The 11,074-nt window shown below is 44.5% G+C and overlaps 2 protein-coding genes across 2 annotated transcripts; one reads left to right on the top strand and one right to left on the bottom strand.

Moving 5' to 3' along the window:
- The first annotated feature begins 158 nt into the window (after positions 1 to 158).
- LOC106594439 (uncharacterized) lies at positions 159 to 3,631 on the top strand. Its single transcript, XM_014185816.3, has 3 exons — positions 159 to 931; positions 1,132 to 1,781; positions 2,516 to 3,631. Exons 1-3 carry the CDS (start codon positions 472 to 474, stop codon positions 2,825 to 2,827), a joined length of 1,422 nt encoding a protein of 473 aa, XP_014041291.1. The 5' UTR covers positions 159 to 471; the 3' UTR covers positions 2,828 to 3,631.
- A 241-nt stretch (positions 3,632 to 3,872) lies between these two features.
- LOC106594426 (uncharacterized) lies at positions 3,873 to 11,069 on the bottom strand. The gene is made up of 8 exons (XM_014185793.3): positions 10,966 to 11,069; positions 10,226 to 10,415; positions 10,088 to 10,147; positions 9,511 to 9,915; positions 9,168 to 9,286; positions 7,438 to 7,631; positions 6,714 to 6,882; positions 3,873 to 6,591 (listed from the first exon to the last, which is right to left on the bottom strand). The coding sequence occupies exons 1-8, from the start codon at positions 10,975 to 10,977 to the stop codon at positions 6,310 to 6,312; spliced, it is 1,431 nt and encodes a 476-aa protein (XP_014041268.3). The 5' UTR covers positions 10,978 to 11,069; the 3' UTR covers positions 3,873 to 6,309.
- Between the last annotated feature and the right edge of the window lie 5 nt (positions 11,070 to 11,074).

The raw sequence follows: 11,074 nt of genomic DNA, 5'->3' as shown, positions 1-11,074 counted from the left end.
GCGAGCCGCGCCGTGACGAACTCATGAGCTAAAAACAAATCCGTGTTCTCGCTCCTCATTGGTTGCGCTCCGTGTACTTTTACTTTACCGTAATTGGTGGTGTGGCTTTTATTTTGAAAAGTCAAAAATAACGTGCTAATGCTCTTCCAGTTCAAAGTTCGATTGTTTTGTCCTTTCGTAGAATCTGTTTCCTGTTTATTATGTTCATGGAAAGTCGTCTATCACACCACGTATGTAGTAATTATCATAGTACATGTCTACGATTGCAGCGTGAGTGACGTAAGGCGGAAGCTGAAATAATCAAATGGTTAATGTCAGCTAAACTGTCAAACTGTGTTCTAGAGATATCAACCTCTTCCCCGAGCATACTGGCTACCCAGAGCAAACTGGCTACATACGGCTCTAAAAAAAGAGCGATCAGTGAACTAACTCTGTATATTGTGTTACATTGACCCTAAACCCACAGTCACCATGGATACTCTCTACACTTATAGATTACTACCACCCACATATACCAACACGAAGGACCCTGAATACAGTTATAGACTAGTGAAGCTGGAACTGGTAGACTGCTGGCAAACCCCAGACCTGAACATCATCATCAAACAAGAAGAGGAGGAGGAAGAGGATAGCTTTCTACAAGTTAAAGAAGAAGAGGAGGAAGAGGATATCTCTCTGCAAGTTAAAGAAGAAGAAGAAGAAGAGGAGGAGGAAGAGGATATCTCTCTACATGTTAAAGAAGAAGAGGAGGAAGAGGATATCTCTCTACAAGTTAAAGAAGAAGAGGAAGATCATGCTTTCATGGTCAAAGTAGAGGAGGAAGAGAAGGACAAAGCTCTTGTAGTTAAAGAAGAAGAAGAAGAAGAGGAGGGTGGTTTTGCGGTCAAAAAAGAAGAAGAGGAAGAAGCTATAGGGGGTTTTCTTTTTTCTGGTATGTACAGATAATGGGTACGTCCCAAAATGGCACCCTATTCCCTGTAGAGCCCGACAGGCCTTGGTCAAAAGTAGTGCCCTATAAAGGGAATAAGGTGCCAATTGGGACGCAGACCAATATTGAGTGTGCTAGTATGAACCTTAGCATGGTACTGTTTCTTCAGATTTAACCCAGCACTCTTTATTTCCTTGACGCAGACGGAAACTGCAACCAGTGGCCTGTCAGTGGGAAGAGTCCCTCCGTATCAGAAGAACCTCAACAACAACCACAACAAAAACAGACACAACCAAAGAAACAGCAAAAACAGACCCAGCAACCCCACCACTCCCCTCTGTACTGCTCCGACTGTGGGATGAGTTTTGTCAGCCCTGGGATACTGAACGCGCACCGCAGAATCCACCAGCCCAGAATAATCCACACCACCACCACCGGTGAGCCGTCTCACTACTGCCATGACTGCGGCAAGACCTTCGACACCGCCCGCTACCTCAACAAGCACCGCTTGGTTCACACAGCAGAGAGGACGCACCACTGCTCCCAGTGTGACCGGAGCTTCCTGAGACTCCAGCACCTCAAAGAACACCAGAGAACCCACAGCGGAGAGAAGCCTCACTACTGCTCCGTGTGTGGGAAGGGCTTCACCAAGGTCCGACTGCTCCGGACACACCAACGGCTGCATGCCGTGGAGGGGGCTGACGTGGTCGGGGATGGGACAGGGATGAAGGAGGATAGCGGGGTGGTGATGTCAGCGATGGGGCGGAAGAGAGCTCTGAGAGTTCTGGCCGGAGTGGACTACTACTACTGCTCTGAGTGTGGGAAGAGCTTCTCCAGTGCGGCCTATCTTAAGGTGTGTAAAATAGAATCACTCTCACACTACGTCTGATCCCATTACCACCTGTATTGACAAGCCTATACAGTGGGCCGGCCTTTCCGTTGTTTTTTTCAAGTAGACTTTATTTAGCCCAGCACCAACGTTTGTTAAGGATGTGCGTATTGACCACAAACGTTTCTACAGATATCAAATCAAAATGTATTTGTCACATACACATGGTTAGCAGATGTTAATGCGAGTGTAGCGAAATGCTTGTGCTTCTAGTTCCAACCATGCAGTAATATCTAACAAGTAATCTAACCTAACAATCACGCTGACATGCAGTTACCAGATTTGGCCCAGTAGCTGTCTCTCCCATTGAAATAGAATGAATAGAACGGACGTCCCCGTTCAAGTCAATAATGTCATAATGGGTGGATGGCGGTTTAGTTTGCCAGGGTTGGCGGTTCCTAGCCCGTTCCATTCATTCCATTTCTATGGTGTCGCCAAATAACCATGTACAATAGAAAACCTATTGTACATGAAACGTTCAGATAGAAATAGTCTATCTAGAACAAATATGCCTCTCTGACATGTAGCATAAGGAATCACGTCGGCTCTATTTATGGCATTTCTATTCCGCAAAGTTCAACAACTTTTCGGCTACTGAACGTGGCCCTGTTGTTTCAATTTTGATGAACGATGCGTTTCTAAACACAGAGATCCTGTAAAATGAAGTTCTAATATGTAATTCTTTGTTTCTGTCTCAGGTGCATCAGAAGGCTCACACAGGAGACAAACCATACCAGTGTGCTCACTGTAAGAAGTCATTCGGCACGTCATGGGGTTTAAAGGTTCACCGGCAGAATCGCTCTGGGGAGAAGCCCCACCAGTGCGCCGACTGTGGGAAGAGGTTCTCGGACCTGCGCAGCCACAAGGCCCACCAGAGCACCCACACTGGAGAGAAACCATACACATGCCCTGTCTGTGGAAAAGGCTTTGCCTGGCACAAGAGCCTACAGAAACACCAGGCCACACACAGCAGCAGTGGTGGTGGAATCATAGAAGTACATATAGAATAATGTATGATATCCTGGAGGGTTTCGCTCCAACCTCAATCTAGCACCTGATTCTAATATCCTGGAGGGTTTCCTCCAACCCCAATCTAGCAGGTTAGTTACAACTACGGGACAGGAGGGTAGCTCTCCAGGAACAGGGTTGGGTTACAGGAGGGTAGCTCTCCAGGAACAGGGTTGGGTTACAGGAGGGTAGCTCTCCAGGAACAGGGTTGGGTTATAGGAGGGTAGCTCTCCAGGAACAGGGTTGGGTTATAGGAGGGTAGCTCTCCAGGTGAATCATGTCACATCACCTGGATTTTAACCTTTTATTTTAAGCCTTTTCCAGAAATGAGAATTAGACTAAAAATGAAAGCAATCACCTCAGTGTGGTGCTGGAGGATGGGGCTGGACCAGCTGACATAAAAAGAAAAGGGGACAGTTTGATTAAAAGCTTTAAATCAAAGTAAAAATCCAGGTCAAAACACAGGGCCCTAATGATCTTAACACAACGGATGGTCATGCTCTCTCTTGGGTGAGGGAATGCTGTTGTATCAGAAGGACTGTTTTAATTACATCAAAATGTCACATAAGTATGTGACTTGTAATTAAATATTTTAGATGTTTATATTCATACACAAATGTAGTTTGTAAGCCTACTTTTTGTTCTCTCAAAGTGTTCTCTGGATGGATTGTGCAACACGTGATGGCTATCTTTTGTTTCCCACAGCAAATGTGCTCACTAGAACATGAAGTGTATGGAGCAGTGTTTGGTTTGGATCTGAAATGAATGGATGATGAAAATAGACATGGTCAGTTGTTGCACTCCGATCTGATTTCTGTCTTTATTTTGTAGCTGATCTCAAAGCACATGCTGAGGTCTGGTAGCATAACAGTTTTCCACATATTCACGTCTTCATATCCGCTTTGAAGCCTTTCAAAAGGAGATCTGGCATTGGAACTGGAGGGTGAGCAAAACCACTCTATTGAGCAGTGGAGGCTGGTGGGAGGATCTATAGGAGGACGGGCTTGTTGTAATGGCTGGAAAGGATTGAAATGGAACGGAGCCAAATGTGGTTTACATATGTTTATTGTTTGATATTGTTCCATTTCAGACATTACAATGACCCCGGCTTCCTATAGCTCCTCCCACCAGCCGCCACTGATAGAGGTGTGTAACCCCCCTCCAAAACATGGCTGTACTTACTAGGCACACTACTTTAACAGATAAAGTGATGTACATGTCTTGTTTAATTTCAAGACTGTTATCTTCATTGACTGGCTGTATTGATGAATTATATTGACTGATATGGTTTAACGGTAACCTTTACACAAACATGAAAGCCAACAGATGTGTCCAAGAGAAACAATTCACATCATAAACTAGTTTTCCATCCAATAGGCGACAGATTTCCATGTTAATATTCTAGAATTAGCATAAATAAAATATGCGCATATTCCCACCAGTGGTGTTTCCACCAAACTGAATCCCACTTAAGTTTTCAGGTACCGAATACATTTTTTTCAATGTGTTTCCGTTGCATTTTCAACTCTACGGATAGTTTTGTCACAAAAACTGTTGCGTTTAAAAGCAAATGTGCCTAGTCTAGTTTTGGCACATGTGCTCTAGCTAGCAGCTCACAGATATATGATGGGTATTATATCAATATTTGCACATAAAACGCGTTTCCAGCGCCATTTCTCACATAAATTAGTTTACCGACACAAAAAGATCCCACCATGTCGACGAACAAATGATCTGTCGGCATTTATAAAATTGTATCAAAAACTTCACAGCTGTCACTCATTTTTTGGTTTATACAGTATGACTTCACGCACATAAAAACTGTAATGGAAACGTAGTAAAATGTGTCTTTCATGTCATGTCAGTTTCTAAACAACCTAAAAAATGTCTCAAAACATTTCATCAAAACGATCATTCTATCGGCATCTTAAAAGAACATTGACCTTGTGTCTGTTCAGTGCAACGACAGAACATTCTAACAGACATGTTGACATCACCACTGTGACGTCATCACGGAACGAGTAGAGAGCTAGCAAAGTAATGTGATATCTTTTTTTTAACAATTGGTCTCTCTTTCCAATGATGTGGCACCGATGGCATCACTGAGGATGATAAATATATATTTTTTTGGAGGGGATTTCCGAGTGGCACAGCGGTCTAAGGCACTGCATTTCAGTGCAAGAGGCGTCACTACAGTCCCTGGTTTGAATCCAGGCTGTATCACATCCGGCCGTGATTGGGAGTCCCATAGTGCGGCGCACAATTGGCCCAGCGTCGTCCAGGTTTGACCGGGGTAGGCCTTCATTATAAATAAGAATTTGTTCTAAACTGACTTGCCTATACAACGCCCTATACAACTTCAACCTAAAACCATTTACATAGTCAATAAGGTTCCAAGGTGGTTCCTCAGGCAAACAACCATCCTGCAGCACTGCTAAAGGCCCACGCACCCTATGACCAAACACTAAGTCATTTGGGCTAAACCCTGTGCTTTCCTGCACTACTTCACGAGTGACGTAGAGTAGAGCTCGTCCTCTATGTTATTGATCAAGACATCGTTACATCATCATGGCGTGACGTAGAGTAGAGCTTGTCCTCTATGTTAGTGATCAAGACATCGTTACATCATCATGGCGTGGCGTAGAGTAGAGCTTGTCCTCGTCCTCTATGTTATTGATCAAGACATCGTTACATCATCATGGCGTGACGTAGAGTAGAGCTCGTCCTCTATGTTATTGATCAAGACATCGTTACATCATCATGGCGTGACGTAGAGTAGAGCTTGTCCTCGTCCTCTATGTTATTGATCAAGACATCGTTACATCATCATGGCGTGACGTAGAGTAGAGCTCGTCCTCTATGTTATTGATCAAGACATCGTTACATCATCATGGCGTGGCGTAGAGTAGAGCTCGTCCTCTATGTTATTGATCAAGACATCGTTACATCATCATGGCGTGACGTAGAGTAGAGCTCGTCCTCTATGTTATTGATCAAGACATCGTTACATCATCATGGCGTGGCGTAGAGTAGAGCTCGTCCTCTATGTTATTGATCAAGACATCGTTACATCATCATGGCGTGACGTAGAGTAGAGCTTGTCCTCGATGTTATTGATCAAGACATCGTTACATCATCATGGCGTGACGTAGAGTAGAGCTCGTCCTCTATGTTATTGATCAAGACATCGTTACATCATCATGGCGTGGCGTAGAGTAGAGCTCGTCCTCTATGTTATTGATCAAGACATCGTTACATCATCATGGCGTGACGTAGAGTAGAGCTCGTCCTCTATGTTATTGATCAAGACATCGTTACATCATCATGGCGTAGAGTAGAGCTCGTCCTCTATGTTATTGATCAAGACATCGTTACATCATCATGGCGTGGCGTAGAGTAGAGCTCGTCCTCTATGTTATTGATCAAGACATCGTTACATCATCATGGCGTGACGTAGAGTAGAGCTCGTCCTCTATGTTATTGATCAAGACATCGTTACATCATCATGGCGTGACGTAGAGTAGAGCTTGTCCTCGTCCTCTATGTTATTGAGTCCGCTACGTGTGGTGCTGTGGTCCGGGTTGAACTTCATATGTTCCTTCAGCTGCTTCAGCTGATAGTAACTCTTCCCACAGTCATAGCAGTAGAAGGGCTTTTCTCCTGTGTGAATCCTCTGGTGTACCTTTAACTCTGAGGACGTGATGAAACGCTTGTCACAGTCTAAGCAGGGGTAAGGCCTCTCTCCTGTGTGAGTCCGCAGGTGCACCTTCAAAGTAAAAATACAAAATATAAATTGTATTAATTAATAAGAATTTCAGTATATAGTAAATAGCAAGTATTATGTTGTGTAGCTGAAATAAAATCCACAACTAAATAGTTATATTTGACCTTTAAGGTCCCCTGAGCACGGAAGGTCTTCTCGCAGTAGGAGCAGGCGTAAGGCTTCTCGTCAGAGTGTATTCTCTGGTGGAGCTTGAGGTTGGACAGCTGTTTGAATGCCTTGCCGCAGTAGGAACAGCTGTGAGGCTTGTCCTGGCTGTGGATCTTCTCATGGACCCTGGAACAACAGGTAATGCAAGAACACTGGTTAAGTAGTAGTAGTTCTAGTTCACTGGAATATCCCACAATGGGAAATTGGTTCGTGACAGTTAAAAAATAAAAATAAAAAGACATGACAACATTGAATCATAACAACAGCAAATACAGTTTAATGAAATAAATTACTACATAACGGATGTCGTAATAAAACAAACAGATGACTTAATAATACCTTTTCCCCAGATAAAAACGTAATAACTTATTACAATGTCCGGTGTTTATTACGTTATCAGGTGAGTAACACATGGGCCCATACTCATAAAGCATCTCAAAGTAGGAGTGCTGATCTAGGATCAGGTCCCCTTGTACATGTGGTGTTGTTCAGATCAGATCCAATAGGAGTGATGATCTAGGATCAGGTCCCCTTGTACATGTGATTTTGTTCAGATCAGATCCAATAGGAGTGATGCGCTAGGATCAGATCCCTCGGTCCAGTCATTATAATCTAAAAGACAAACAGATCCTGAATCAGCACTCCTACTCAGACGATTCATGAATATAGGCCCTGAGTTACCTGAGCTCGCTGGAGGAAGGGAACTTCATGGGGCAGCTGCTGCAGTGGTACGGCTTCTCTCCTGTATGGATACGCTGGTGCTTCTTCAGATGGCCAGACTCTACAAATGTCTTCCCACAGAAGGAGCAGGAGAACGGTCTCTCTCCGGTGTGCCTGCGCTCGTGGGATTTCAGGTTCCCCGTTTGGGCGAAGCCCTTAAAATCAAATCAAATTTAAAGTGCATTTAAAATCACAACACACTTTTGCCAGAGTCTGGAGTATTTACACTGAGTGTACAAAATATTAGGAACGCCTTGCTAATATTGAGTTGCCCTTAGAACAGCCTCACTTCGTTGGGGACGTGGCCTCTACAAGGTGTCGAAAGAATCCCACAGGGATGCTGGCCCATGTTGACTCCAATGCTTCCCACAGTTGCGTCAAGTTGGTTGGTGGACCATTCGTAATACACACAGGAAATTGTTGAGCGTGAAAAACACATCAGCGTTGCGGTATCTTGACACACTCAAACCGGTGCACCTGACACCAACACTTACGACCATACCCCGTTCAAAGGCACTTAAATATTTTGTCTCAAGGCTTAACAATCCTTCTTTAACCTGTCTCCTCCCCTTTATCTACACTGATTGAAGTGGATTTAACAAGTGACATCAATAAGGGATCATAGCTTTCACCTGGTCAGTCTATGTCGGCCTTGTCTCAGGATGGTAAGTTGGTGGTTGAAGATATCCCTCTAGTGGTGTGGGGGCTGTTCTTTGGCAAAGTGGGTGGGGTTATATCCTTCCTGTTTGGCCCTGTCCGGGGGTATCGTCGGATGGGGCCACAGTGTCTCCTGACCCCTCCTGTCTCAGCCTCCAGTATTTATGCTGCAGTAGTTTATGTGTCGGGGGGCTAGGGCCAGTCTGCTATATCTGGAGTATTTCTCCTGTCTTATCCGGTGTCCTGGGTGAATTTAAGTATGCTCTCTCTAATTCTCTCTTTGTCTCTCTCGGAGGACCTGAGCCCTAGGACCATGCCTCAGGACTACCTGACATGATGACTCCTTGCTGTCCCCAGTCCACCTGGCCATGCTGCTGCTCCAGTTTCAACTGTTCTGCCTGCGGCTATGGAACCCTGACCTGTTCACCGGACGTGCTACCTGTCCCAGACCTGCTGTTTTCAACTCTCTAGAGACAGCAGGAGCGGTAGAGATACTCTCAATGATCGGCTATGAAAAGCCAACTGACATTTACTCTTGAGGTGCTGACTTGTTGCACCCTCGACAACTGTGATTATTATTATTTGACCATGCTGGTCATTTATGAACATTTGAACATCTTGGCCATGTTCTGTTATAATCTCCACCCAGCACAGCCAGAAGAGGACTGGCCACCCCTCATTGCCTGGTTCCTCTCTAGGTTTCTTCCTAGGTTTTGGCCTTTCTAGGGAGTTTTTCCTAGCCACCGTGCTTCTACACCTGCATTGCTTGCTGTTTGGGGTTTTGGCCGGGTTTCTGTACAGCACTTTGAGGTATCAGCTGATGTAAGAAGGGCTATATAAATACATTTGATTTCATGGAAAGAGCAGGTGTTCATAATGTTTTGTACACTCAGAGTATACACCTGGCGACATGGGTAGAAATGCTATCTCTCTCTGTATCTGTCTCCCCTATACATTCCGACTATCACTGTCCATAAAATCAATAAAAGTAAAAGCAAAGAATCAGTAAAAGAGATTTAAATAAAATAACCAACCTTTCCACACACCTCACAGACGTAAGGTCTCTCTCCTGTGTGTGTTCTCTGGTGGGTCTTTAAAGCAGCCAATATGGTGAAGCTCTTGTCACAGTCTGTACAGGGGAAGGGTCTCTCTCCTGTATGGGCGAGGACACAAAACACACAATGTATTGAACTTGAATGTCTAAAAAGGCACACTAGAATGACCTTAAACAATTCAACCAAAAAAGTAGGCAAAACTTGTGGCAAAAATATTTATTGACCAGATTGGTTTAGAACCCAACTCTGATTTTTCACTTGATTGAACTTTGAAAATAAATTTAGGCTGAATACTTTCAAAAGGAACCAAAGTAAAAGAAACCTGTGTGTGTAAGTGTGTGTCTCTTCAGCTCGGCTGGTGAGCAGAACCTCTTGGTGCAGGCCGGTACGGAGCAGGGGTACGGTCTCAGTCGGGTGTGGATGATCTGGTGTTTGTCTAAGCTAATAGTGGTGGATAAACGCTTCCCACACCTAGAGCAGGGGAACGGCCTCTGATGACCGCCTTTGGTCTTGTTGGGCTTAGTCCCTGGGTTTGCTGAATTCTGGGGGCTCCTCTCCTCTCCGGATGCAGGGTCCTTGTCCGATGCCCCTCCACTGGCAGGGCCAGACCTGGGGTTGTTGTTATGGCGGGGGTTGTTCTTGTCAGGGGTGGCTCTAGGGCCATTGTCAGGGCTGGAGTCGTCAGAACTGTGGCTGGTAATGTCAGAAGTGGGGCTTGGGTTGTTATCTGAGGGAACAGAGAAATCTCAGGTCAGATAAGAGGGTTAGTAACTCCATGGTAGCTCCTCTGTGATGCTGTACTCACTAGGCTGTATAGGATATACTATGGCTCCTCTGTGATGCTGTACTCACTAGGCTGTATAGGATATACTATGGCTCCTCTGTGATGCTGTACTCACTAGGCTGTATAGGATATACTATACATTCTTCCTCTTCCTCCTTCTTGACGTTGAAGAACCCTGAAGGAAACACACAAAATCTAATTCACGGCAAGTTGTAAATAAACAAATCACAACAGAGAGAGAAGGCAAGAGCACCTGTACTTGGGTGAGCCACACCCCATATCTCTTCCTCCTCTTCTTCTGTTTTCACATGGGCAAAACTCAGGTACTTTGTTAAGGGTGTTGTTAGGGGCCCACAGTCCTCCTGCTTCACCACCCCCAGGGTCTGCGTTACTTGATCCCCATGTATACATTTGGGCCCAGGGGATCCTGGGAGTTTGGTCTCCTGAGAGAGAAGAAAACTGAAGTGGATTTGGCACTACGATTATTTCCAGATAAAGCATTTTTTGGGTTACATGTAACTAAAGAAAGTAATATGGTCCACAGAAAAACTCCATTCTTTGGTAGGTACCGAACATATTTTAACATGATTAAGTTTGAAAAATGTGTGAATGGCAAGTTGAATGGCTGTTTCCTGGGCTTAGAGGAGAATCGCAATATTCAACTGACTCCTTCGTAAACCCAGATTCTGGTTTATTCTACATCATGCCTGTACATGCATCTATACATTTACATTGATGGAACCAACATGATCGCTGCATTGACCATTCTAGCTATTTCACTTCACTTATGTGACGTGAACTAGAATGGTGAACGTATCGATTAGACTGCTGCCACCAGGCTAGGAAACTGCTGCTTTGTTCACAACTGGCCGCTGAGCTGAGTACCGCCCTGTATTAGGTCTGTTTGAGGGTCTATACGTGAAATTTTTTTTACATACGCCCACCTTCGAAACATTATACACGTTATATCTGAGTTTATTGTTATCTACTCACCACCACGTCCATTGTATATAGTAGTGCTCTTTAAAAAAGCTCAGAAAATGAAACAAACTGCTTGTTGTTTTCTTCCCGCTTCCGCCTCAGTGTCGTCAGACGTGATAGA

Source organism: Salmo salar, chromosome 02, assembly GCF_965601325.2.
Source record: "Salmo salar chromosome 02, fSalSal1, whole genome shotgun sequence".
Taxonomy (NCBI): domain Eukaryota; kingdom Metazoa; phylum Chordata; class Actinopteri; order Salmoniformes; family Salmonidae; genus Salmo; species Salmo salar.
The sequence above is the reverse complement of the archived record's forward strand: the minus strand, read 5'-3'. Positions and strand labels throughout refer to the sequence as shown.

Coding starts and splice junctions, on each gene's coding strand:
- LOC106594426 (XM_014185793.3), bottom strand. Junction 9,287..9,510: donor ACACACACTTACACACACAG/GTTTCTTTTACT, acceptor TCGCCCATACAG/GAGAGAGACCCTTCCCCTGT. Junction 6,592..6,713: donor GTGCTCAGGGGACCTTAAAG/GTCAAATATAAC, acceptor TTTACTTTGAAG/GTGCACCTGCGGACTCACAC.
- LOC106594439 (XM_014185816.3), top strand. CDS start 472: ATGGATACTCTCTACACTTATAGATTACTACCACCCACATATACCAAC. Junction 932..1,131: donor AGGGGGTTTTCTTTTTTCTG/GTATGTACAGAT, acceptor TCCTTGACGCAG/ACGGAAACTGCAACCAGTGG. Junction 1,782..2,515: donor CCAGTGCGGCCTATCTTAAG/GTGTGTAAAATA, acceptor TTTCTGTCTCAG/GTGCATCAGAAGGCTCACAC.